Source organism: Myotis brandtii, unplaced genomic scaffold (genome assembly GCF_000412655.1).
Source record: "Myotis brandtii unplaced genomic scaffold, ASM41265v1 scaffold374, whole genome shotgun sequence".
NCBI classification, from domain to species: domain Eukaryota; kingdom Metazoa; phylum Chordata; class Mammalia; order Chiroptera; family Vespertilionidae; genus Myotis; species Myotis brandtii.
The window spans coordinates 5,726,976-5,754,825 of NW_005364372.1; the positions used below are offsets into that span (position 1 = coordinate 5,726,976).

Below are 27,850 nucleotides of genomic sequence, written 5' to 3' on the forward strand. Positions count from 1 at the left end.
AGCTTTAATTAATAAGAACAGGAAGACTGCAATATGATTTAATAGCAGTTTGGTTTTCTTGGAATCTTATTGTAAAAATTTTTTTCGAATTGGAAAGTTAAATATTTGGGTCAAGATTAGAAAAAGTATAGTTCACTTTTTTAATTTTATAATTTTAAAAAATACGTCATTAGTGAGATGCTAATTCAAACACAATCAAATACTAGTAAATCTGTCATGTTCAAAAACTTCTAAGGTCACTGTGAGGTACTAAGCAACTAGCTTAATAAGATTTGATAACAATCAAAAGCCAGCCAGTTACATTTTACTCTGATGTAGGTAGGAAAAAACAACAAAAACTACAAACATGACTTTTATGCTCAAAGCAATTATACATTTTGTAAATCTACTGAAGATTCCTTAGCATTTCCTTCAGATTTTTTTCTCATTTAACTGAGAATCCATATATACTTTGAAAAGGAAAAAAGAAAGCACTGCATCATTTATTTGGACAACTATAATGCACTTACATGTAAAAACATGTGCAGGAAACAAGATGTCACATATCTATCCTTATTAGTTCTAAGGTAGGAAACTTCATCCTATATTTATTAACTCATTTCAAATTTTAGTTAATATCTGATATTAAGCATCTTTTCAAAAAATCTGACTATGTACCATTGCCCTCTGTTGTCAACAGTAGAGCTAACTTTCAGAAGACTGCTTTGACTTTTCACTGTGGGATGTATGGTTTTCTTGTGAGTCTGTTTACTGACCCTGTTGTCCACGTGGCCTGTAGTCATGCTTGTTGGCTGCTTTTCGTTTATTGACTCCTTGCTGCCCCCTTCCTGTTCTGATAGCTTCCTCTATCAGGGTGTTCAGAGAAACCTTAGGCATCTACTTACAGGTGAGACTGAGTCAGGGACTTCAACAGTGGTGGTTCTGTTTAATAATAATACTTTAAAAATTTTTACATGAGACAGAAAATAGACTCTTAAGATTGGCTTTGGAGCTCTGGCTGGTGTAGCTCAGTTGGTTGGGCGTTGTCCTATGCACTGAAAGGTTACCGGTTAGATTCCCAGTCAGGGCAATGTTTTGCTCTCATGTGGATGTCTCTCTCCCTCTTCCTTCCTCTTTCTCTAAAAAAGTCAATAAAAATATTTTTAAAAAGATTGGCTTTTGATTCAAGGAACTCAACAGGAGAATAGAACATAACTGTCCTTACTTTGAAAGGACCAAGGCTTGAAACATCTTTTGGAAAGGATTATGGTTGATTTGGTATACTTGTTTATTTGCCTAAAAACACTGAAATTTTGGCTCCAGAGGCCCATGTAACTAAAAAGAAGAAGAAGAAAGAAAGATATTCTCAGGTGAGGATTAACCAAAATAATAAATGAATAAATAAATAAATTCTAGCTTCAAGGCCAAAAAAAAAAAAAAAAGAAAGAGGTCCGTATAGTGGATAATGAGGTCTTATGGACGACATGGTGTTAAATGATTTTAAGAAAGTAAAAGGCTGACTTCTGGATTTTTTCTCACTTGCTTGTAGAACTAGCATGGTACTTAAGTTTGTCTCTCCTCCATGCTATTTGAAAATTTCTTGCAAAATACAAACACCATCCTGAGTACTCATTAGTTTCTACTGATGATTAATTAATGGAGGCAAATGTCTAGATATTTTTTTCTCCATGTTGAGTCAGTGTGTCTTGTCATATGGTATTTTAGAAATTGTATATGTTGTTTTGTGAAGTTAAATGAAAAGACCCCAATTGCATCTATTTTCTAACCCTTGGACAAAGGGTTAGAATACTTTATGTATACCAAGAGGAACTTAATAAATGAATATATTACAAATAAATTTTGGTCTCATTCATAAACTATTAGATTTAGATGGACTTTAGTTAAAATAATACTGGAATTAAACACTTATGAAAACACATCATGGCATGCTGAAAAGGGCTGCATTAGAGAAATGAATGATGTACAGGAGAGACTGTAAGGGAGGATATTACCCAAGCATACAGGATATAACCCAATATCACTTGGCATACAAACCACCAGGAAATCCTATCTCACATGGGAAAGGCCAACCAATAGACACCCATGCTGAGATGACATAGATGTTGAAATTATCTGACAAGTACTTTAAAGCACTGATTATAAAAAGGCTACAATAAATTAGCAGAAATGTTTTTTTAAAAATTAAAAATAATTTTTTTCAATTACAATTTACTTTCAATATTATTTAGTATTACTTTCAGTTGTACAGCATAGTAGTTAGACAATTATGGGAATGCTTTTGAAATGAAAGATGGAAAGTCTCAGCAAAGGCATAGAAAACATACAGGAGAGCCTAATGGAAACTTAGAAGTGAAAAAAGTACAGTAACCAAAATAAAAACAGACTTGTTGACAGAGAAAGTGCCAGTGAAGTTAATTCGATCATCAGGATTTTTTCAGTCTAAACTGCAGAATTAAAAGAGGTTGGGGGGTAGAAATGAATAGTGCTCAGCATATGTGGGAAAGTAACAGATCATCTCAATCCTGGAAGGAGAGGAGAAAGTGCAGTATAGGGGAAAAATTCTGAAGAAATTCTAGATGAAAAAATACCCAAATTTGGTTAAAGACATAAATATGTGGACTCAAGAAGCTCAGTTAACTCCAACATGATAACCTCATACAATTCCACACCAGATACTTCATAATCAAACTGCTAAAAAATAAAGACAAATATTGAAAGTCATCAGAAGTGATGCATTGTTTGTAGGGGAGCAATAATTTGAATGACTATATATTTCTCATCAGAAACATGGAGACAGAAGAAAGTAGAGAACACATTCATGTAACTTTTATTACAGTACTAGAGGCCTGGTGCACGAATCTGTGCATGGCTGGGGTCCTGCGGCCTGGCCTGTGCCCTCTTGCAACCCGGGACCCCTCGGGGGATGTTGGATAGCCAGTTTCAGTTTGATCCCTGCAGGCCCGATCAAGACAGGAGGGAACCCTATCCTGTGCGTTGAGCTTCTGTCCCCTGGTGATCAGTGCGCATCATAGCGACCGATTGATCGGTTGGTCGTTCCATCATTTGGTCACTTAGGCTTTTATATATATAGCTTTTGTTATAGTTGCTCTATTTTATTATTGTTGCTATTAATCTCTTGCTGTGCCTAATTTATAAATGAAACTTTATCAGTGGTATGTATATATACCAAGAAACAGTATATATAGGGTTTGGTATATCTATGGTTTATGGCATCCACTGGATGTCTTGGAACGTATACCCAGCAGATAAGAGGGAGGGGAGAAGACTGCATTGGCAGTTGTGCACAATACCTTGACCACTTAAAAGTTATCATGCATGGGGATAAGATATTAACTGAAAAATGTGGACTTACTAGTTAATACTTACAGCTTTTAATACCAACCTGTAGACTTCAAGGCTTGTTCCAGTTTGAGGTTTCTCTCTGTTAAATCACACTGAGCTATGTGACACTCAGATGCTGTACAGTGGGGCCTTGACTTACGAGTGTCCCGACTAACGAATTTTTTGAGATACCAGCTGTCTCTCGGCCGATTTTTTGCATTGAGTTGATAGAGTAATTTGAGTTAACGAGCTCCTTAACAAGCTCCTTAACGAGCTCGGTCTCGGAACGAATTAAACTCGTAAGTCAAGGCCCCACTGTATATAAATGAAGAGTTATACAGTTTCAATTAGAGAGTACATATTTAAAATATTTTTTTGGTGGGGGATGTATCCTAATGGTTTCATTATCAAAATATTTTATCATGTGCCACAAGTGTCCTTTTAGGAAGGTTTTTAAAAGCTAGAAGGTAGTGTGAAAATGAAAACTTAGGGTTTAACATTAGTCATCAAGTTGACAGGTCAGGTAGGATTTAATGTTAATTCCAGTATTTTTCCAATTTATCCTTAGGTCTTTTCAGGGGAGAGAACAAAGACTAGATTCTTGTGTTAGAGTTTTTATGATTCTGGGAAGTAACATGATTTCATAGTTCTCACCAGTGCTTTTGTTTTATCTTAACCTATAAAAATTTCTAGGACGTGCTGTATTAATAGAATCACAGATTAAGAATTCTAAAGGCGTCTATTTTTTGTTTTGATTTCATCATTAACCTCAAGGAAGATGTTAAAGACGTTGCTTTGAGAAGCAGTGAGGATTAATCATGTTATGTTTGGAAAGAGTTTTGTACTTCTTGAAAAAAAAAGAATTTTAAGTGTTATATAAATTTTTTTCTCTTTCTATTAGTTGGGCAATAAATTGAAAAGGTTCAGTTTATTTGAACCCTGTTACTATAGCTACATTCTTTTTCATTTTGGCCTTTCAAATGTATGGCAAATATATAGTCATTGCTGTTATTTATTTATTTTTTTATGAAAACCTTAAGTACATTAACATTCCCAGTTTAGATTGTCAGGGTGTGTTTGTGGAATTCTTAATAAAAATCACATAGGATGCTTCAACCTATATCTAATGGACAAACCAAGATACAAACAGTCCTCAGTAGAAGGTATCCATATTAATTGTAAAGGAATTCAGGAGTGGAAACAGGATTATTTATTACTCAAGGTGAATATTCCATTGTTACACATAACTACTGCGTATTTGGTAAAACTTTGAAATTTGAAAAGAAACCTTAGTGGGACAAAGTTGAGAGAGATTATATATCCAAATCTGAAATATTAAACCTCAAGGGACAGTTTGAAGTTAGAATTGGGTTATGTTTTGTGTAGACAAAAGGAATCTTATTCAATTACCGCTAAATATATGTCACCATAACAACAAAAACAGTTAACCTGTGACTTATTGGGATTTACTTATAACCAGGTACTCTACATAACTTTATATATACTAACTCATTTAATCATCATCAAAATCCCATCTTTACTATTCCTATATAATAAAAAAATTAATCATAATTTTTTTGTGTGTGTGTGAGGCATTTGAAAATCTGTCTGAATTTTTGCTAGGACATGACACAGTCCAAATTTCTCTAAACATCTTACCTAATAATAGACAAACATGTAAATTGACCATCCCTTCGCTACATTCACCAGCCAATCAGGAGAGTATGCAAATTAACCCAACAAAGATGGCGGCTAATTTGCATACGTAGGCGCAAAACGGTGGCGGAGTGAAGACTGAAGGCTCTGGCCTGGGTCCCGGGTGCCGGAGGAAAACTGCTGCCGGCATCCAGGGGAAGGGAAGGCCTATTGCACGAATCTCTTTGTGCAACGGGCCTCTAGTTTACTATAATATTCTTGATAGGTGGGAGGTAGTTAGTAATAAGAGTATTACTAACTTGTGATGATATTATTTTAAATGGTCTGTCCTCCCCAACTATGCTTGCAAGAATCATTAACTATTTCCAGATCAATGTTTTTTTAAGGCATGTTGTCTGGAGTTGCCCATGTGAGAAGCAGCTGGGTCAAATGTTAATCAAACTAACTTTGATTTGGGATTTCTGTTTAAAATTACAATTTCCCCCTTCATTCATGACATAATACCATGCACTGTCTCCTTGACTGGCAGCAATTTAGCTATTTCTTAGTATGTCAGACCTGTCTACTGTAGAGCAAGACTGCACATCTTTTGGGAGAGTGCATTGAGGGTTTACAACAGTGAATATCACTATGTCATATAGCTTATGTTTTAAAAATCAGATCATGTCAAATAAGCCTTCCAAATTTGAAGAGAATCCATTTGGCATTTTCACTTGTGGTAATGGTTAAGTGGTAGGAACTTGTATTAAATTAAATTAAGAAGAATGCCAAGGGGAATGCTGTACTTAACCAGGACACTAGGTGGCACAGTGAGCTGCACACAGGAAATAGAGCCTAGAGAAGATCTGCCTGGGAGATGGGATCTTATCAGAATCTGTAAGACTCCTTATAAACGTGGACAGGTTGAATCGACGAGTTGAATGGCTATTACATCCAGTTACTCCCATTCAAATGTATTCTAGAATTTCTTATTTCTGTTGCTTATACATGTCCTGGTTCGCTACCCACAAAGTGTAAAATAGATAGACTTATTGATTTGGGGGTTGAAAGAATCAAGGACATCTCAATGTGTAGTCCAAGTCACTCCACTTAGCTCAAAGTTAACACCTTCCTCTTCTTGTTCACTATGTATGAACAGCAGGTAAGGATAGGTTTCAGTATACTAGGACTTTGTTCCATATTATATTTGAAACTTATTTCCTTTTTAAATTTTGTACCTCAGAAAGAATTTCACAACACATTTGCATAGTTATGGACACCAAAGAAGATGAAGAACATGTAGGTCATCATCTTGAAGAAATGCTAAAAAATGAGTTAAATGTAAGTATTCAAATATCAAATTTAATGATTAAAGAGGTGAATGTACATTTCTTGTTTTTTGAACTGATCAACTTCCTAGTTAAGCTCATAGCTAATATTACAACTGAGAAAATGGGAGAAGTAGGTAATAAGTGTGAGGCGGTCTATAGGAATTATTTGCAACTTCTACCAGGAAGGGCTTCCATTATATATTTTTATGACAACATTGTGTGTAAAATGTTTTGTTTGCCAAACTGAAATTATTCAATTTTAATTTCCCTGTTTTCATTAAAATGTATCACCAGCAATCAGAGCTTATGATGTACATATGATGACTTTTTAAACAACATCTAGGATAGAATTGTAAAGAGCTGAAGGAAAAAGTTCACTTCACTTAGCTAATTTTATCCTGATGGCACAGTCAGAAAGAGAACGGGCTCTCTTATCAGACTGCCTGTGCTCAGCTGTCAGCTTTATTACCTAATTTCTCTGTCTTAAGTCAAAAATGTTAATATCTACATGGTAAATTTGTTGGAAGCATTAAATAAAATAAACAGAATTAAAGTGCTTAGAAATGCCTCTGGCTTATGGTGAGTTTTCAGCGAATGTGAACTATAATAATGAAGCTTTCGCGGATAAGTTGAAAAGAGGTGTGGCAATATTAAGTAGCAGATACTACTGATTCCCAAGCTTCCGTCCTGTACTAGATGCATGAATTGTTAGAAATGTAGATTCCTGGAATATGTAAAACTTTAATGAACCGTAGTCTGGGATAAGCTCTGGAACCTTAAGTTTTTAACAAGCTCTCTCAGCTGGTTTGATAGCAAGCAGTACCAGATTCTACCAGTAGCATTGAGAGTGACAACCCAAAGCTGAGAAAATAGTAGACATCTTAGCTGTCTCTTAGGCATACAGGCCATACTACAGTCTCCTGTGTTGCTTTTATCTGATGACTTTCTGGGAATTTCCCTTCACCCTTGAAAATTTGAGCACCTGTTCTCTGCTTTCTGTCTCAACTCTACCTGTTAAGAATCTGTTCTAAGTTCGGTGCTTCAGTTTCCCTGCTGTACCTTGCAGGATATTTAACGGTAGATAACTGGCCATCACTGCCTGACCCACTGAAGCACCCTTTTGCCTCAAAAAATGGTCTATTACTCTTGAATAATCTCATTCATTCTTTATCCAGTTAATGCAACAACCAGCAATATGGGGCCCTGAAAGAATATTATTGGGACTGTGGCTATCAACCAATCCTAAATTTCGAGAGCTGTTTGTATGTGTGTGTGTGTGTGTGTGTTTTAAGTTTTTTAAAATTGATTTTTAGAGTGAGAAAGGGAGAGAGAAACATTTTATGTGAGAGACATTGATCAGCTGCCTCCTGCACACTCCCCACCTGGGATGAAAGCTGCAACCTGGGTATGTGCCCTGACCAGAAATCCAACCAGCAACCTTTTGGTGCACGGGACGATGCCGAACGAACTGAGCCACACCAGCCAGTGCTAAAGAGCTGGGTTTTTATATAACTGTCGAACACCTAGCTGGTGGATTCTGTGTCACTCTTTCCTTGATTGGTCTTTCTAGTATTAGACTCTGCAAGGAATCTTTTGGTTAGAATTATTACAGTATTCACTTTTTGTTGCTACTTATCCTGTATATGTTTAGTGACAAAATGACATGGGATTTAGGGGTACACACTGTACCTTGCTGGCCTTCTGTGATGTATTCATTACCCTGTCCTTCTCCTTCTCCTTCCAGTGACCTTTATTTCAGTGCACTTCACCTACCTACCTGTTGGGCCCAGTCTGGGTATTGCCATCATCTTAACTGTACTAAAAACTAAATACTAAGGCTATTTCTCAACTTCTGACCATTACATGCTGTCATTTCATATCATTTACTAAATTATCCTACTGCAAATATTTCAAATTTATAGGGAACTCCAGGCTGCCTGTCTTTTTTCTTTCTTTCAGCTACGTTTTGTTTTATACTGTCCCTTATTTAGCTTAGATTCCATGCTCCATCACTTCTGTGGACCATGGCTCTCTTACCAATATCTTCATTTACCTTGTCCTTTGAATGCACCCATTTGGTAAAATCCCATCCAGGTATTAGTCAAACTTTTCAGTTCTCTTCACTTTTACACTTAATCTTAATGATGTTTGGGAGAATCATACAGCAGTGCAGATTGTTGCCATTAAAAAGCACTGGTCACCATTCTTTAGTGGGCACTGACGGTTTTAAAGCAACCATGATTCATAGTCAGCTCCCCATTCTCCTCAGTGAATATTTGAAACCTCCTCAAATGCTACTGGGTTAGATGATTTTATTGTGAGGCCCTGTCCTGTTCAGCAGCATCCCTGGCCTCTACCCCAGAGATGCTATGGACTATAATGCTAGAGACAAAATTATTGGCATTTATTAAGGTTTTCTTTCTCCCTCCTTGATGACTACCTTTATGTTAATGTTGTTATGAAATACCATTGTATTTTGTTTATTAACCTTAACATTTTGGCTATTATGTCTAATGCTTCTCTGTCCAGGCAACTCTGACATTAAATAGTTTCTTCTTTCTCCTACCTTCTCCCTTTCAGTTTCTAATTTGAATTGATGTTTCTAAACCCCCAGTTAATACCTGTAAAACAATAGCAAGCTTTTATCACATTTTATATCCTCTCCTATTTACATGTGATTATATACTGTACCATATCTCTCAAAACCATTATTTATTCTTAGATCCATAAGTAAATATATATTTAATTCTCACCATGAAGCCTTATGTTGATATCTTGCAAACGGTTTTGGTTCTCCAAAACAAATCCTCCCATAGATTTCCTCAGGAGGGCTCTGGGATACATTATTCCCAAGTTAGTGCATATGAACAGAATTTTTCTGTGACTGAAAATCCATAAATTTATTTTGGTTAGATGAAAAAACATTCTGGCTTCAAAAAATTATTTCTGAACTTAAGTATACCTATCCATTGTCTTTATCATAGTCCTCCTTGCACTATTTTTATGGCAGAATCCGCAAAGATTTTAAGACTAAATACTGTATTTCCAGAATCTTCTTCCCCTTTATTCAGTGTCTATCCTGTGCTTAGTATTTTTAATTTTTAAGCACTTAAGTTTCTTTTTTCCTTAATTTCGAGTATCTAATTTACCTATAACTACAGATAACAGCTATTTTTAAAGTTAGGCTTGACTTGAACTTAGAGATTTTATTTGTATAATAAACAAAGCCAAGATGTATACAGATGCTCAAAAGAAAGGAATACCACTGTTTCTCAAGTACCGCTTAGTTGTAATACCAGCCTTTGAGGAGATGGATTGGATTCTTTTTTAGACTAGTAGATACTGCAGAACTTGTAAAAATGAATTTTGTGTGTCCTGTTAATTAGATGATCTTGGTTGACCTTGGAAGTAGATATCATCCATTTCTTTTAACTATGCCCTAGCTTCTAGATTTCCTAAAACTTGTTAAACAACACAGGACTTACCAGAATGTTTTCTTGCAGGCAGCAACTCTAACAGTCATGGAGTATCTTCTGTGTGCCAGAGACAGTGCCACATGGCTCAATCCTTAAGAATAACTTACGACTTTCCCCCTCATTTTACAAATAAAAATAGGGAATTTTTGTGGTTTAGTGATTTGCCTAAGATCACATAACTAATGAATGTTGGCGCTAGTTGATTCCTTATAGTTTCTACTACTTAATACTCTTCTAAGCAATGGTGATATAAAAGAAAGTTAGATTTTTCTTCTTGACGTTATACCTAAGTCTAGAGAAGTCCCTTTAGGAAAGAAATTTCTAGTTTATATAAATTTTCTCTCTCCATATAAGGGCAACTTTATCTTCTGGCATTATTCAGCGCATAACTTACAGACAAACATCAAATGCCTCTTCAAACATTTTAACCTCCCAGAGCTTTTGTTTCACTTGAAAAGAACATATAAAAAGGATGAAGTCACCACAATTGAAATCCAGGCACCTGTAGGGAAGATCAGTGTGGGTGGAGCTGCTCAGCACACAATGGGAGGATTGTTTTATTGGCATGAAAAGAAAAATGTTTCTCATTGAAACTGGGTATGCTTTGCTTGATTTTAAGATTATACCTTAGAGGTGAACTGAATATCTAAACTCTAATGTAATGATACACACAACATACATGGAAGAAGTTGTTAAAAAGTAAAACAAGGAACTAACTGGGTAAGGGACACCCCTCCACCCTTCATACACCTGCACATCTCTTAAATTTCAAACTCATACTTACATTTCAAGGCTTTAATATCAGGCTTGTTATATTCCTTCTTTGAATTCTTAAGGAATTTGAAGTATTTCACAGAACCTACCTACTTTGGAGGTAGAGGTCTCAGAGGTACCTCATGAAGAAACTGCTCTCACTTCTTCCTAAGAAGATACTTTATGCTATACATGGTGCTGAGAGTAGTAAGGAATTCATAAGTAGAAAGATGGTGATCATATTTTTTTAGTTCATTAATTCACTAATTTATTTATCAAATAATAAATGTACATCAAGATTTAGTCATTGGATAGAGGGAGCAAATATGGTTCTCTGTCTTCAAGGAACATATTGTTAATTTGGGGATAAAACAGTAAAATACAAGAATATTTTAAATTACAAACGGTGGTAATTATTCTTAAGAAAGAGTAAACTGCTATGTAAGAGAGCTTTGGAAAATCATTTAAAGTTGGGAGTGGAGGGTAGTGAGCTAGAATCTCTTGGCAGGTGTGCCATTTAGTTAAGTCTGAAAGGGTAATCAGGAATAGCTGTCTAAAGAGAAATTCACATGGAATGGCGTGGGAAAGGCACGTAAATACTTTCATTCATGGTGGCTTAAATAAGATTTTTTCGGTTGGAATGATATGATCAGAATGGAGGTGGAGGGATGGGAGACGAGGATAGAGACGGGATCATGCCTAGATGCAGCCTTGCAGTCATATTAAGTGGATTAAGGCTACTACCACCATTGTTAGTAATACTACTGTGCTTATATTTTGTCCAAAGAACAAAATGAAGTGATAGAAGACAAGCTACAATGAAGACATGATCCAATTTACTTCTATAAAATGATTATGTTGGGTGCTATATTCCTTAAAAGTAACATTGTGTAATGTAGATGATATATTATGGAATTGTACACCTGAAACCTATATAATTTCATTAACCAGTATCATCCCAATAAATTCAATAAAAAATAAAATTTCATAGAAAAAAAGTAAAATTGTATGGAAGAAGATATGTAGGATTTAAATGTTTTCAGATATAGCATTACCTCTAAAAACACATGTTACTTCAACCTAATTTTCTTTTGTATAATAAAATAAATGAATGCTGATCTATCTTTTGTCCAAACAGGGACTACAGGGACTTTTGGTGTATTTTGCTTATCCACCCCTTCCTGTTTCCTGAAGCACATAATTTAATTATTGTTTTGTGTAACCACAAATGACAAGCAGGAAATGTCTGAAAATCATGTGTTTTCCAGGGTGTCAGGCGTGCTTTGGTTTTTGAGGCTGTCTGTGGTACCTAGTTTATTTTTCCTAATGCCCTCAAGGTTGTGTCCAGTGTATGGGTCTCTGCTTTTTCTTATCGACCTAACTGAATTTGGTGTATGACATATTTATCAAACAAAACATCAAAAATAGCCAATGAAGAAAGGCAGAAATAAAAGAAACAGAACAAATTAAGCCATTGCAGCATTGTAAGGCCCATTCGAAATAGGGCACTTGTGTGCTTATTTTGACACATATTATAACAATATTTTAGTTTAGAGATGTAAGATTTTTTACTTTTTGAAGCTGTACACTGTAAAACAGTGTAATAACAGTGAAATAACATTGTGAACTCTCCCATTGGGCCTCTGACTCTGAACAATTCCAACAAAGTTAATTCAGTTAGTGTATGTGGTTTTGGTGTATGTACATGACTACAGAAATTAGCTGAAGACCATCCAATTAAATCCATTCAGTTTATTTGGGATGTTAGCCAGATTTCCTGATCAGTTTTCCAGAGGTAAAAAAGAAGGTTCAAAATTATTGGACCACCTAGTTGCTTGGGATGGTATTAATTATGTTCATGCTGTATTTAATAAAATTAAGAGTTTATAATTCTAATTGGTTGTCATGATTTTAGAATATGATTATTAATGAGGGAATAGGGATAATTCTCCCTAAATATTACTTCCTCTATTTTTTCTTTATATACCTAACATTGCTTCACCTTTTATATCTGTCTATATCTTTCAGAAACAGTGACATATTGAAATACTACTCTTCCTAAAGGAACCAGATGGTTAACTTTTAAAAATGATTTTGTATATCTTTATCCATTTAGGAGTGAGATTTTTGTTCACAAGTTTTAGACAGCTGTTATACTGAGTTAAGAACAAACAAATAAACCAAAAGAATAGCCAACATCTAGCTTTGGGCATGTACTTATAAAAATCAGGTCTTCTAATTCAGGAAATTAATTGATTTTACACACATGGTTAGTGTATGTTTAAGGAAAATCCTTATAAAAACCTGAAAAAAATTGCTTTTTGGCATATAAATTATAGTTTTTTAACCTTCAACAGTTGATTTTGATGGATATGTATATACTAATTTTCTTATGCTATTGAAATTGAGATATACAGTTTTAGAGCTTATTCACTGTGATTTTATTGATTTTTTTGTTCCAAATATAGGAAACCATGTTTTTAAAATATTATTTTATACTTATTAATTAGTATATTTCCTCTAATAATTTTGAAGATGCATGTCATTTCAACTATTTGCATGCATTATAACTCTATAACACCAAAAACGTAGATTTTTTTTGTTTGTTCTATGGCTTTAGCTAAATAATAGCTCCAGCATTCTGCTTCATTGAATGCTGCCTCTACTTGTCCATTTCATGTTTTATTTAAAGCTTAGTTTAACATTACTCTTTCCATGCCGTGGTCCCCATTTTTCTGGTTCTTGGGCTTCCTACTCACCAGAAATGGTGTGATTCTGCCCATCCTGCTTTTAATCATAATTATGTACATTTCTTTCACTATCTCTTTTATCACTGATCCCTTGCTCAGTGCTGACTCCTTGCACATATGGTGGGAGCCAGATAAATAGTTGTGGTTAATGGTGATATGATAACAAATAAGAAAGCTTCTGGAATACCTCTGCACCTGGACATCCGCCAAGTATGTTTCTGGAGATAAAAAGGTAGCCGCTGGGCGTCCATCAATCATGTGAACAGTTGAGACGCTTAGAACACAAAGTACACCCGTGAAGTCCTAATTGATTTCCCAACCCGAAGAAAACTGTTTTCACAAAGGGAGGGAAGAGAAGGGGAAAGAGCAGATGTTGCAGAGGTCAGGCGAACTGCAGTTAGCAACAGTGGTCAGTTGGTGGCCAGCAGCCTTTTGTCAGAAAGGAGAGCAGCACTGAGGGAGAAATGAGCTGTCAGGGGTGTATCAGTGGGTGGGGAACTAGGCCCATAAACAACACTTCAAGATTTATTCTTTAGAATCTGTGATAAGATTCTCTATCAAGATATGAATCTGCTTTGCTTTATCTAGAATTGTACTACTTGAAAAACATCCCGAGGTATACACATGTTCATATACTTCTGAAATAAGACACATGATTATGTTTTTGTTATTTTTTTGCTCAAAATGTAATTTAATCTCACTATTTAAAATATTTTTGATCTATAGGCTAAACAATATATATCCACTAGGCTAGTACTATGTCACTCATAATGGAAAGTTGTGTGAGATAAAAATTTTATTTTTTATGTAAATATCGTAATTGTAGTTCTTACTTGAGTGGAAAATACAATAGTGAAAAATGGTTTGCTTGCTCTGTAGTACTTGAAGGATTATAATGGCAGTAGTTGGATTGTACATGTATGGGGGTGGTATTAAATATTCTTTAAAAGCTTATCTAGTGCATAGTGTCTGTGACTCCATGTGACAGAACTCTTCAGTGAGCTGCTCATACATGTTGATAGCTGATTTTAGTTTTCTTGTTTATTTCCTACCTAATTTAAAATTGGAGACAGTGTGAAAACTAGATAGTAGATGAAGTTTATTTAACTCAGAATCTGTTTTTAATATATACCTCATCTAGCCATTTTGAACAAACTTGTTACATTTGTGATTTGTCATTTTAAAATTGCATTAAAAATAAAAAAATAAAATTACATGAAAAAAACAAAATTACATTAAATATTTGTCTGGTAAAATGCAATGTTAGTATTTCCCATGTAAAAAGGATGGCTACTATACTAAAATCTTCAAGTCACTAGAATATTACTGCTGTTTGTATCAGTTATTGGTTCATGAGTAAGTGCTAAAGACCAAAAACTAGAATTCTCTAACTCTGAATTTTGCAATAGCTATGCTATTGGCATTTGATGCATTTAATTCTTTGCACTGAAGGCTGCCCTGTGCATGCATCATAGAATATTTAATAAAATCCCTGTCTTCTCCACCCACCAGGCCCTGGTACTACTTCCCAACCCACTGTGACAACTGAAAATATTTCCTGACTGCTCAATTTCCCCTAAGGACAAAGTCGCCCAAACTCAAAGAACTGCTAATATAACCTGTTTCATTTAATGAACACTCAATTTTAAATTGGCTAGGGGCTAAAACTATATACATCATATTTGTAATTTAAAATGAATACATAGCTGAATGTAATAAACTATAGTCTTTAGTAGACAAATTAAATCATCTATAAAACTGATTGGAAACAATATTTGTTGGCATGGATTCTAATTAGTAATTTCAAATTAATGACATTTTGACTAGAATATAATTTACTTGTACATACTTTATTAGGGCATATTTATATGGAAAACAGGCTCTAATTATACTTCTGTATACATCTGGGTAGTGTCTGTATTACTTAGAAAAAGTTAAGCTTTTATAAATGTAAATTAGATTGTGCTATAAATTTGGCAAGAATTTGAGGGGAAAAACAGTTGAAGTAAATAATTTTTTAATTTAGTCACTTATGTTAGTCATACTGATAGATTTAATAAAGATATAGGTGATTTATTTTAGGGGCTACAGAAAGCAATAGCTATGGTAGAGTCAAGGTCAAAGTTATCTTCTGATTGCTGCTTGGAAGCACACTCCTCAGTAAATGTGTCTACTTAAAATGAAAGAGGACTTTTATGGTAAGGTGAGTTCAAATGATCTAACATCTTGCTACTTCAAAGTGTGGTTACGGACCAGTTATAACAACAGCAGCTGGTATCTTATTATAAATTAGAGGTCCGGTGCACGGATTCTGTACTAGTGGGGTCCCTTGGCCTGGCCTGTGCCCTCTCGCAATCTAATCATGCACCCCTCGGGGGATGTCGGATAGCCGGTTTCGGTTCAACCCCCACAGGCCCGATCCAGACAGGAGGGAGCCTGACTCTGTGCATTGAGCGTCTGTCCCCTGGTGGTCAGTGCACGTCATAGCACTGGTCAACCAGTCGTTCGTCCTTCGGTCGCTTAGGCTTTTATGTATATAGATCCAGATACTTAGACTCCACATCACATCTAATGGAATCAAAATTTGTATTTTTAATAAATCCCTAGAGATTCTTATACATATTGAAATTGGAGAGACACAGGTGTAAACTTTATTTCCTCTTCCCAAGATGATGTAAGCTCTGTGACCACAGAAGCATTGTTTAGTTTATTGCCAGTGTCCGGCTCAGAGCTTTCAATAAATATATATTGGTTGAATGAATGAAACTCATCCATCAGTGGATAGGATACTCTACTCTTCATGACTTTTTGTTAAATTAAGACAGATAAGATTTGTTTATGTCAGCTTGCCAATTCTCAGCTTGCAAATGTTTTATGCATTACTATGAAACACAAAGAGGTTATATTGCCACACATACCTTTTTAACCTATCATCCTGGAAAAAAGGATGATATTTACAAAATATGCCTGCCAAACACAATTCATATGAGCTACCCCCAGTCATTTTTCATTTGCTACAATATTGCCCATTAATTATATGTAGCTTAACATCTGTAGTAAAACTCAATGGAAAAAATAAGCTTGAGCCAATGTGCATTTGGCAGCTTTGTTTTTTTGTTTAGACATTATCTAGATTTGGACATACAAGCTGTATGATAAAATGGGAACCTTGAATTTTTTGTGGTAGTGCTCAGGTTTGTTAGTAATAAGGCTATTTTTCCATTGTACATTCCTGTACTTTTGCATAGAACAATAATTGGCCTTCAAAGGGAATTTTCAGAAGTGGAAATTAAATAAAAGTGAGTAGAATAATAATAGCAAACATTTAATTTAGCAATATGTGCAAAGTTGGCTGACATGGCAGCATTCACACTAGACTTTAGACTTTTTAGGACAGTGGGATTGAGGAAAAGTCTCTGGTCTCAGGAATGGAGACAGCATCTAGTGCATTCTGTGGCATTGCAAATGGATCTTCCAGGCTGAATGTCAGACTCCAACCTGGGTGCAGTGTGGCTTTGAAGCTGAATTACCAGGGAAGCACCAGCCCTTCCCCGGGTGTGGTAAGAGCCTGGGATTCAGCACCTGAGCACGTGGCAGCACCTTGGTCCTAGAGCTGTTCTGCCTGTCCAGCATTTAGGATTGGGAGAACATCAAGACTTTCTCTGGTCTATCCAACAGGCTGGGGTATGAGTCTTGTGGTGGCCACAGGTATGATTCAGCAGCTCCGTTGTTTGTGATTGGAAATCCATTTAACATGGTAGAATAGGAACCTGGTTCATTTATTACCTCAAAACTCTACCAAGATTCATTGCCTGAAAGCTTTTTTCTCTGAAGCTTTCCAGGAGGCTAACTTATAGGGATGAATTCCTGTAAAAATTAATCCCTAAATCTCACCTATTAAATTAACCAATCTTCCGAACTCTCTTGAAGTATTGCTTTTACTAATGAATAAACCGCAGGTTTGTTGAAGAGCTAGATTCACACCCAGGAAGCTTGGCTCCAGAGGCTCGTAACTACGGAACGATGCTTTAAAGCTAACTCAAAATAAAAATAAAAACAGTACAGTAAATGCTGAATCCTAGGTGGGCAAAACCTCCACAGACGTCTAAAAATAACCATGAAGAAAAGTTTAACTGGCAACTCAAAATTTGGAAATAGTGAGTACTACTTAAAGGAGTATCTCAGGTGAAGATTTCTAAAAATAAAGATGGGGAGGCCCTGGCTGCTATCCTCTGGCTGAAGGCCCAGGTGCAGCACCCACAGGCTAGAGACAGCGCTGATCAAGGCAGTGACTGATGAGCTGACGGCCAGTCTCAGCCGTCAGTGGGCAGCAGTCATAGCTACAGAAGGTTCCCTTCAAAAGCCTGGATTTGCATTATAGAAAGTCTTTCCCTCCCAGCTTTATGAAGGTATATAATTGACAAATAAAAATTGTGTATATTTAAGATATACAACTTGATATTTTGCTATGCACTTTGAAATGATCACCACAGTCAAGCTAATGAACTTATCCATCACTCATATAGTTACCATTTCCTTCCTTTTTTTATTTGGTAAAAACACTTAAGCTTTACTTTCTGAGTAAATTTCAAATGTACATACAGTATTATTAATTACAGTCAACATGCTATACAGTAGAACTCCAGAATATGTTCATCTTGCATAACTGAAACTTTAAAAAAACTTAATTGGTAAAAGTATTACATGTATCCCCTGTTTTCTCCCAATGACCCCCTTAAAACCCATCCTCGTCCCCCGCCCCAGGCCTCCACCATCCTATTGTCTGTGTCCATGGGTTATGCATATATGCATACAAGTTTTTTGGTGGACCTCTTTTCCCCCACCCATCCCCCAACCCCCACCTTCCTTCTGAGATTCGACAGTCTATTCCATGCTTCTATGTCTCTGGATCTGTTTTGTTCAACAGTTTATTTTGTTCATTAGATTCCACATATAAGTGAAATCATGTGATACTTGCCTTTCTGTGATTGGCTTATTTTGCTTAGCATCATCCTCTCCAGGTCCCTCCATGCTGTCTCAAAGTGTAAGAGATCCTTCTTTTTTACTGCTGCATAGTATTCCATGGTGTAAATGTATCACAGCTTTTTTATCCATTCATTCACTAGTGGGCACTTGGGTTGTTTCCACATCTTAGCTATTGTAAATTGTCCTTCTCTGAACATAGGAGTGCATACACTCTTTTTGATTGGTGTTTCATGTTTCTTAGGATATATTTCTAGAAGTGGGGCTGAAACTCTGTACCCTTAGACCAACGTCTCCCCATTTCTCCCACACCCCAGCCCCAGACAACCGTAAGACTTTTAATTCTTAGTGTTGTTTACAGGGTAGAATGAAAGTGCATCTCTCTCCACTTCCCTTTTGTATACCCACATTTGTGCCATTGTTTAAACAGGAGGTGGGTGAAAATTGAGTAATTCAGAATCAGAGATGATCTAGCCAACATATTCTATCTGTAAAAAGATTTTTGAACCTCTGACCCATGGGACATGAACCAAAGCCTTTTAGCCTCAGTTAAGCCTTAACTCTTCTTGAAATGGAAAACATTTGTTGACAGCCTATCTTCTTGCCTAAAATTCATGTTTTAAATAATATTCTGAATATGCAGATGTTTGCATTTAGTTAACACTAAATTTTTTTAAAATATTTATTATGATGTAAGGAAAGTATTTCATTTTATTTTTTTGTATACTTCAGTTTTACTGAACACATTGGAAGATTGTTTTAAATTTTGTTTAAATGTTCTTTGAACCAAAATATTTACAGAACAGGGAGTTCTTCTAGCCAGCAAATTGTTCCATTTGTTGTGTTTGAGTGTGGAAACATTAGGAATGACAGCATAGATGATGCTGTAGAGCCTTTTCATAAACAACCTAATAGCATTGTCTAATGCGGTCTTTGTTTATCAAAGGTGTCAAAGACTCCTTTGCTATATTTAGGTAATCTCTAAATTTCTTTACTCAAGCATGGAAAACACTGTTTGTTTCTGCTTGGGAGGAAAGCAATATAACCAAATAAAATAATTACACTTAACTGGAAACAGTTATTAAAAGAGTCTCAGTTTCAAGAAGGAAAAAAATTATAATTTTGTTTTGTGTTTTTTTTTAAAGGGGATACCAAAATGATAATATATTTAATACCGTTTGTAAAAATATTGTGTGTGCATTTCATGAAGCTTTTAATTTATCACATAATTGTAGAGCAAATACATTTTTAATGATAACAACAACTAACACTTACGCTGGGTACTGTGCTTTCTATCTATATCCTATTTTCTAAGAGCTTATGTTATATTTATTAACTGTTCATAATTGAGTTTAAGAAATATATATTTATATAATAGTTTTAATAAGGAAGCAGTATATATTGAAGTCAACATGGGATGGCCATCACAGGCAAGAATGAGCCCAGTGTTTGTGACCTTGGAGTTTAGGAATATTTGTGTTGCCCTAACCAGTTTGGCTCAGTGGTTAGAGCACCGGCCTGCGGACTGAAGGGTCCCAGGTTCGATTCCAGTCAAGGGCATGTACCATGGTTGCGGGCACATCCCCAGTAGGGAGTGTGCAGGAGGCAGCTGATTGATGTTTCTCTCTCATCACTGTTTCTAACTCTCTACCCCTCTCCCTTCCTCTCTGTAAAAAATCAATACAATATATTTTAAAAAAAAGAATATTTGTGTTGAAGAGTGAAGTTGGATGGTTAAGATTTGAATAGAATATATGTAGATCTGGAGTACTTTAATGACAAATTCACAATTTTAGATTTAATCTAAAAGGAATTACACACACATTCATGTAATATATATCTCCAAACAGATCCCTTGTTTCATAATTAAGTTGTAATATAAATTAATTAGAATATTGAACTATATGGAATAAAAATCTTATTAGGTAAGTGTTTGTAATATATGTACCATTCCTTCTAAATCTAGTCTGGGACTATCACTAGTAATTATCTCTTCACCTCTTCTTTTATCTTATTATTGCCCTAGTTCAACTCTTTTCTCTGTCACATATAATAATTTCTTATTGCTTTTCTGGCCTCTAACCACTCCAGGTTTTGTTAAACCTATTCTTTGTAACTGTCGTAATTTAACATGCTTCCAGAATCCTCCAACAAGCTAACCAACCTTTCAATTTTATTCCAACATTCTCTGCAATACATTCTTTGTGTAAGAAACCCCACCCCCCCCAACGGGAATATATCCTGTGCCTTTTTAATGTATTTTTCTTATCTGAAATAATTTCCCAATATCCTTGTTTGCTAAAATAATAATCATTATTTATGGACTAGTTCAAATGCTTTTTCTCTTGATAACCTCATAAACTTCAGCCGGAATTATTTGTTTTTACATATGGTCCTTGGCTCTCTGTGTCTGCAGCAAATTTGTATTCATTTATAACAAAGTTGTTTATGTTCATGTTTGGTCTTTCTATCTCATTTGGAAACTCTGTTTTCCCCCTCTATTTTTTCTCTCCTAGAATGTGAAAGTCACATCTGGGCCTCTGGGTCAAGCTGGCAGAGATCTTCAGCAAATCATCTTAGAGCAATGCTACAGTTTTGTTTGCGTGAATGTAAGTAGTAAATACAAATGACCGAAAGCACTTGGGGATCTTACACATGTAATGGGGAAGAGAATCTATGTTTCTTGATCAGTAAATATTTGATTTTAAGATTTTGATAGGTGAGTTGTGTCATTTAATATGTACTTGGAAGTTTTATTTTTTATCTTTTGAAATCGGAGAATAACATTTTCTAACAAGCTAATTCTCATTATAAGGAGATGTTGATATTTCCTTGGACAGTATTTTCAGTTTTCTATTTTGTACTTGGTATAAAGCAGATAAGAATACACAGGTACGAATTAATAACTGGTACACATTTAATAGGTATAAACTTATGGGTGCTCTTTAAAATTGATTAAAAATTGAGCTTTATAAATATTTTGAGTGATTGTATAGAAGTCTCATGTTTTCTCCTTGAATTAACTTTTAAATAATTTAAGAACTTCTTTTCACCTCCTTTTACTTTTCTGGTCTTTCAGGTTATGACCTCTGCATTCGAAGAAACCCAGAAACTACTGAATATGCTTAAAGAGAGTCATCTTTCTGTTTTGTATCCTGTTGTTGTTATTTCAGTAAGTGAATTAATGCAAACTTTTCTCTCCAAACATATGCTTCCTTTTTGGAATTCAACTTTTTATTTAACACAATTCCATCAAACAGAGGAAATCCATTCAAACCCCACAGAAGAAACTCTTCTTTGTGGATTCTTGAACTTACTCTCTTACTATGAGTTCTGTCGACTGCCTCTCCTTCTTTGGTTGAACTGACAGGTTTGGAAAACAATGTAATTCAACCTAGGAACCAATTTCATTTCTTTTTCTTTATTAAAGTCTCATAATGTATTGCTGCATTGACTAGCTGTTTGGATAATGTGAAAGAGCTTTATTTAGCATATTACCAGGATCCCATTAGAGAAGAAATCCTGAAGTTAAAAAAAATGAGAGGAAAAAACCAGATGAGAGAAAATTTACTCTTAGGTTGTTTCATCTTCTCTGTTACATGGACAGCAAAAGTAGAGTGAGCAACAGATCAAAGAGAATTCCCAGAAGAATAGCCCATACAACCTTTGGAGAGATCTTTCTGTGAAAGAGTAAAAGAATTTACTTGTGTAGCAGAGGGGAATATCTGAGAGCAAAACCAAGAAGAAAGAAAACTAGAGGCGAGGCCCGCCACACTGCCTGAGGAGCCCAATCTGATCTGTAGCATTTTGCTGTGGGAAGGGGTTCCCAACATGAAATTCTCCAAACAAGTGCTTAGCAATTGCCAAGTTCCTAAAGCTCAGGCCTGTTCCATAGTGTGGAAATTTAATTCTTGTTAGTAAGAGCATTAATACAGAATAAAGATAATTCGCACTATAAAGACGTAACTCTAGACTAAGCAGTGCAAGTAGAAACAAATTAGCAATTGAAGGAGGTTTAATTCACTGCCCTGTTTGTTGTATTTGGTTATATGCCCCAAGGATAAGTTGCTTGGGTCCTGCTGATTATGGAAATCTAAGTTCCACTTGACTGATTTTAATAGATGTTTTAATTGAAGTTTTTTAAGAACGTTATGAAAATGTACCCAGTGCTGGAAGGCTCTAAGGCTCTGTAGGATAGTGGTAAGTTCAGAATTCTGTGTTTGGCTCTCTGTTCTTTTCTCCACATTATAACTTGCTTAGAAATTTCATTTGGTCCATGTTCCCAGATATTATTCTGAAAAGGCAGTACAGTGCTGTGATGAGGTCAAGGCCTGGATCTCAGAATACCTCAGTTCCCTGATTAGGTTTCTTAACTTTTATGAGGCTACTTTCTTCACTTTAGAAATGAGGCTAATAACCCTACCTCTTAAATCTTTTGGGATTAAAATGAGTGCATGCAAAGTTTAGTTGACATCACAGTACTGGGTCCTTGGCAGGCACACAATGTTAGTTTCATTTAATAGTCTAGCTCCTTTTATTTCCAGTTTGGATGAGATGACTCAAAGTGTACTTGCATCTATTCCCCAGCTTCAGTCATACATTTTTCAACATTCTATTAAGTACTTCCTTTGCTATCTTCTCACACCTGGCATATCCGATCTATCCCCCATCAAGTTGACTTTCTTAGTGGCAATGCCCTTGTGGCAGGCACCCAGGTGGGTGGGAATCTGTGTCACTTCTGAAATTTTGTTCTACCTCTGTCTCTCTTTATCAAACACACATGCACAGACAGTTTTTAAACTGTTAGTTCTTCTGTTTCTTTTCTACTGTTGTATCTCAAACTCAGTCCTTTGTATTGCTTCTGTAAATATTTGAATTTAATTTTCTATTGGCTTCTGTTGCTTTCCATTTTATGTATCCGAGTAAATGCAAGAATTTGTATGACTACCTGGTGTTCTGTATCAAACTAGGGAAAATATGGACAATCCTCTATTTATAGAGGAAACTAGTGGCCCTGTGCTCGAATCTGTGCACGAATCCATGTGCAAATCAGTGTGCGCGTAGCTCCCTGCCGCTTGCCTCAGTTGGCCACCCTGCCCACCACCACTATAGCTCTCTGCCCCTCGCTCTCGTACCTCTCCTCCGCTTGTAGCTAAACAACCCTTTGCATATTAACTCTTTATTATATAGGATGTCTTTCAGAACTAGTGTGAGTATCATAAGTCTGTATACTGTAAATCTACATTCTACAAACACTATAAAAATTTACGTTAAATTGGAGAGTTGTCACTCCAATTATTATAATTAATATTTGTTCACCTGTTATTTTCTTATTGCATAGGTAGACTCAGTGTGCTGATATTAAGGTTATTATTATTATTATTTTTTAATATATTTTATTGATTTTCCACAGAGAGGAAGAGAGAGAGATAGAGAGTTAGAAACATCAATGAGAGAGAAACATTGATCAGCTGCCTCCTGCACATCTCCCACTGGGGATGTGCCCACAACCCAGGTACATGCCCTTGACCGGAATCGAACCCGGGACCCTTCAGTCCGCAGGCTGACGCTCTATCCACTGAGCCAAACCGGTTTCGGCAAGGTTATTATTAAAATCAACAAGAAAATGTCACTGGAACATATCTAGAATCTATATCCTTAGGATGGAGCAAATCACTGGGAAAGTAGAGTAAAGAATGGATATTTACCATAGTTAGATTTCATTTCACGTTCTGCATGGGGTTTGATTGTTACAATGTCAAATTCTCTCTGGCTTTTATGAAAGTGAAATCGGTTAGGAAACAGTAAGTGTAGAAGGTTTTTTCATATCTAAGATAAAGTGGTGTAGGTAGAGGCTACTTAAAGAAAGGAACAAAACTTTACTTGAAGAGTAGAAAAAAAAATAATTGGGACTTTATCCTAAAAGAACTAGTATATTTATTTAAATTATTCTATTTTATCTTCTATTTAAGAAAATTAGGTTATGTTTGCAAAAATGAAAATTTTTTGCATAATCTTGTAGACATTATATGATAATGTGATTTTCTTCAAGTGATCATTTCTGAAAAATATTTTGTACATATTCAGTTTTGTAAACATTTCCTTTATTAATACTTTGATTATCAACATGCTCTTTTGGACTTCTATTCTTATTTTCTTTTTATATATTTTAAGTTGTGTAATTTTGCCAAGTTCTCATTTGTTGATGGTGTTGAGTATGATTGAAGGAATTTACCAATGTTAATTTGATCAACTTAATGACATCCTATGTCTTGGTAGATGTAACTTAATTTCATTGTAATTATATTGAATTATCAGAACTTTCCAAATTTCTGCAATCAGCTCAAGACTGACTAATGGGACTGTTGACGATTTTGGCTAAACTCCATGCCAGCATTAAAGTGGGCAGACATAGTTTGATGGGGTCACTTAATAAGTGCTCTGTTTCTCAGAGAATCTGTGAGGGTCTATTTTGTATCCTGTGCAATCTTTTAACTTCAGGCCTTTGGAAATATATACTCAGATAACAAGCACACCTTGTACTAGGAGAATATGCCCTACTTGAAAGAAAAACAACACTTTTTAAATTCGAGACTGATTGGCATAAAGGAATTTTAAAAATTTCGAATCCTTTCTATGTCTTTTAACAAGAACACCTTATGAACATTGAAAAACAATACTTTCTTTCGTACAGTTAAATAGTGCAGCAATTATGTTTGAGAGTCCTTTTCAGATGTGATTTCTGAAGCTGTTTAGTCCTGTTAAGTTATCATGGAGCCAGAATCTTTATCCTGAGTTGACTAAAGTTACTCTTAGCCTTCTCTTCTTTGTGGTTACCAAGGGGTATATAGTATTGCTAACACCTTTCAGTTGGCAACTCTCAAGGGTATTATCTGGAAGCTCTTTTTGAAATCATCTGCTACAATAGCCATCAACCTGGGACCTGCTCAGTTTTATATTTTCTATTCCTATCATGTGTTTTGTTCACTACTTCAATAATGATGAACAGATATTTAGAAAAACAATATATTGAATTTATCAAAATAGTATTAGGTAATTTCATAAAATTTCTGATATAAAAATCACTTGAAAGAACATAGGCTTTTGTCTAAATTAAACAAAACTCAAAAGTGCCAAGAGTGAATTATAGGCTGAATTCTTGGCTTAGAATGATTTGTTATTTTGTGTGTGACAATGGATAAGAGAGTTTCAGGAGACAAAACTAACTACATCTGTTTTTCTAGTCAAGATTATGAGAGCTCTGAAAAATACCTCCACAGGTTTAGAAAGTAAAATAGGGATTCTAATTTATTTGGATCTGGTAGTATTTTTACAAAATATCCCTTGGTACTACTATCAGATGAGACAATGAACAGTATATTCTTATTTAAAGGTTATTTTTTTTTCAATGAACATAGCCCAAAGTAATTGGCAACAAATCTAAATAGAAGTTCAAAATTGAAACAAACTCTTTAATTTTACTTAATGAAGTAGTTTATCACTCTTCTACAGCAAAATAATTTTACAATAACTATTTGGACAGTTACACAAGAGTTCTTTCCTCTGACAATTTAGACAACTTTATTGGCGCTTTATGAGAGATAAGAATCTCCTCATGAATTCACTCCAACAAAACATAAATTATCATGTGGGATTTTAATGCTTTGAAAATTTTAAATAAACCTTCAAAAGTGCCTAATTTGGTTCTAGTTACTGGAAAGTAGTTTATTGACATAAGAGATCAAAATATATGATATTTAAAATATTTCAAAATGTTTACTATTTGAACATGTCAGCAAATAAAAAAATAGAAAACCATCATCCATTGGCACTTGATACTTTTCACATCTGGGGGAACTGTCACAGAGATGTAAATTGTTTCCAGAAGGTTCTACAACTCACCAATGGCAAAGCCAGGAACAGAATCAATCCAATATGCAGTGTATCAAATACACTTGTTACTTTTATGTGTTAAATAATAAGATGGAACAAGATTAAAAATATACATATACACACATATATGAATTTAATATTTCTTCCTAATAAAGAACAAATGACAATTGAAAAAGCATATACATTCCTTCTTTTAAGTGCTAATGAGTTCTTACTTTAGCTTCACAGGGTATTGAGCCTTTATTGAATTTAATTTTTAAACCATGTGATCCTGTTAAGTTTCTTACATGTATCTTTTTCAACTTTTACTTAACTCTTTGTTATGTGTGTGTCCTCCTGTTAACCCTATTACCACTAGGCTAAGAAAATGTGTTATTATGGCACAAGTTCTTATAAAACAAACAAAGAGAGCTGTTGTAATTCTTACTGCCTCCATATTGGATTTATTTATATCTATATGCTTTTATATTATACTTCTGTAATTAATGATATTTATACATATGTATTACAGAGCCCTAATTTATTTGTATGTATTTTTGAATGGATATTTTATGTGTATTTAATAGGCAATGAATGACTATGGAGTAAGTCCAAATACCTCTTCTACTTCCATCTCAATCATGTTGCTACTGTACCTTATGGCTACTTTGATTTTGTCATTCAGAAAAGTATAACTTTATTGTATGTTGAAATCTTTGGATGTTTTTACTTAAGATACATTGCAGTTTTTTCTTTCATGGTTGTACACAGCTACAGTGGCAGAAATGCAATCACTTCCACAAATTCTACAAATGTTTTCATTTGTTTTCTGCTAATATTATAAGTCGCAGGTATTTCCTGCCTAAATCAATAATAAAATCTAAAGAATTGTGCTTTAAAATACCTTTTAGCAATTTCAGTTATGAAAGGATTCATATCTAACACAGCGATGAGGAATGAAGTCATTCTTGTAGAAGGTATTGAATAGAAAGAATTGACTGTTATTTTAAGTTTAGGAGATCTTTGCTTATGACTCAATGGTCACTGGAAAGTTTGTGTTGTGGGATATAGAAATCCTCTAAGATTAATTGTAAAGCATATGCAATTGATGATGGGTAAAGACATGATTCTCACAGGACACACATTTCTAGTATTCTCTCTGTTAGTGAATATAGGTTGTTCGTTTTCAGATAGAATTATGTTCTAATGGAATGTGCAAATAAATGAATTGCAGAAGACCTTTCCTATGTTTTATGAATAATTATTTTTCTCAATTAAGCACCAGGCTTGGAATCACTATTCATTTTCATATTTTAAATAGTTTACTGAGCTTAGTCAGATGAGCAAAATTATTTGTGAATTTATTTGCCAGGGCTGTCCTAGTAAATCAGTGCATGAAATTTAACATGAAATGCACAGGAGGCAAAATAAATGAAACTAGCCTTCTTTGTCAGTGAGCTTGCATTAATTTTAGCCCTAAAAAGAAATTGAACAACTGGTTTGGTCACTCAATTTTTCAAAAAATATGCCTGGGAATTTTGTTAGGTTTTTTTTGTGTGTACTGGATTTTGTATTTTAAACAATGGGAACATTCTTTAGCTTAATATGTTATGCTATTTCTTTAAAAAGATGGAACCACCTATCTTTAACATCATTGAAGTTTTAAAATTAAATGTTATATGTCTATAATTAATAATAAATTCATGTA

General features: G+C 34.9%; 1 protein-coding gene across 1 annotated transcript in view; it reads left to right on the forward strand.

The window, feature by feature from the left end:
- The window catches only part of ISPD (isoprenoid synthase domain containing), a 149,890-nt gene that overhangs the window by 35,990 nt on the left and 86,050 nt on the right, over window positions 1-27,850 (forward strand). Inside the window, exons 6-8 of the mRNA XM_014544616.1 lie at window positions 6,221-6,318; window positions 20,787-20,879; window positions 21,350-21,442. Of these exons, the coding sequence (XP_014400102.1) occupies window positions 6,221-6,318; window positions 20,787-20,879; window positions 21,350-21,442 (284 nt within the window). The remainder of the gene's footprint in view (window positions 1-6,220; window positions 6,319-20,786; window positions 20,880-21,349; window positions 21,443-27,850) is intronic.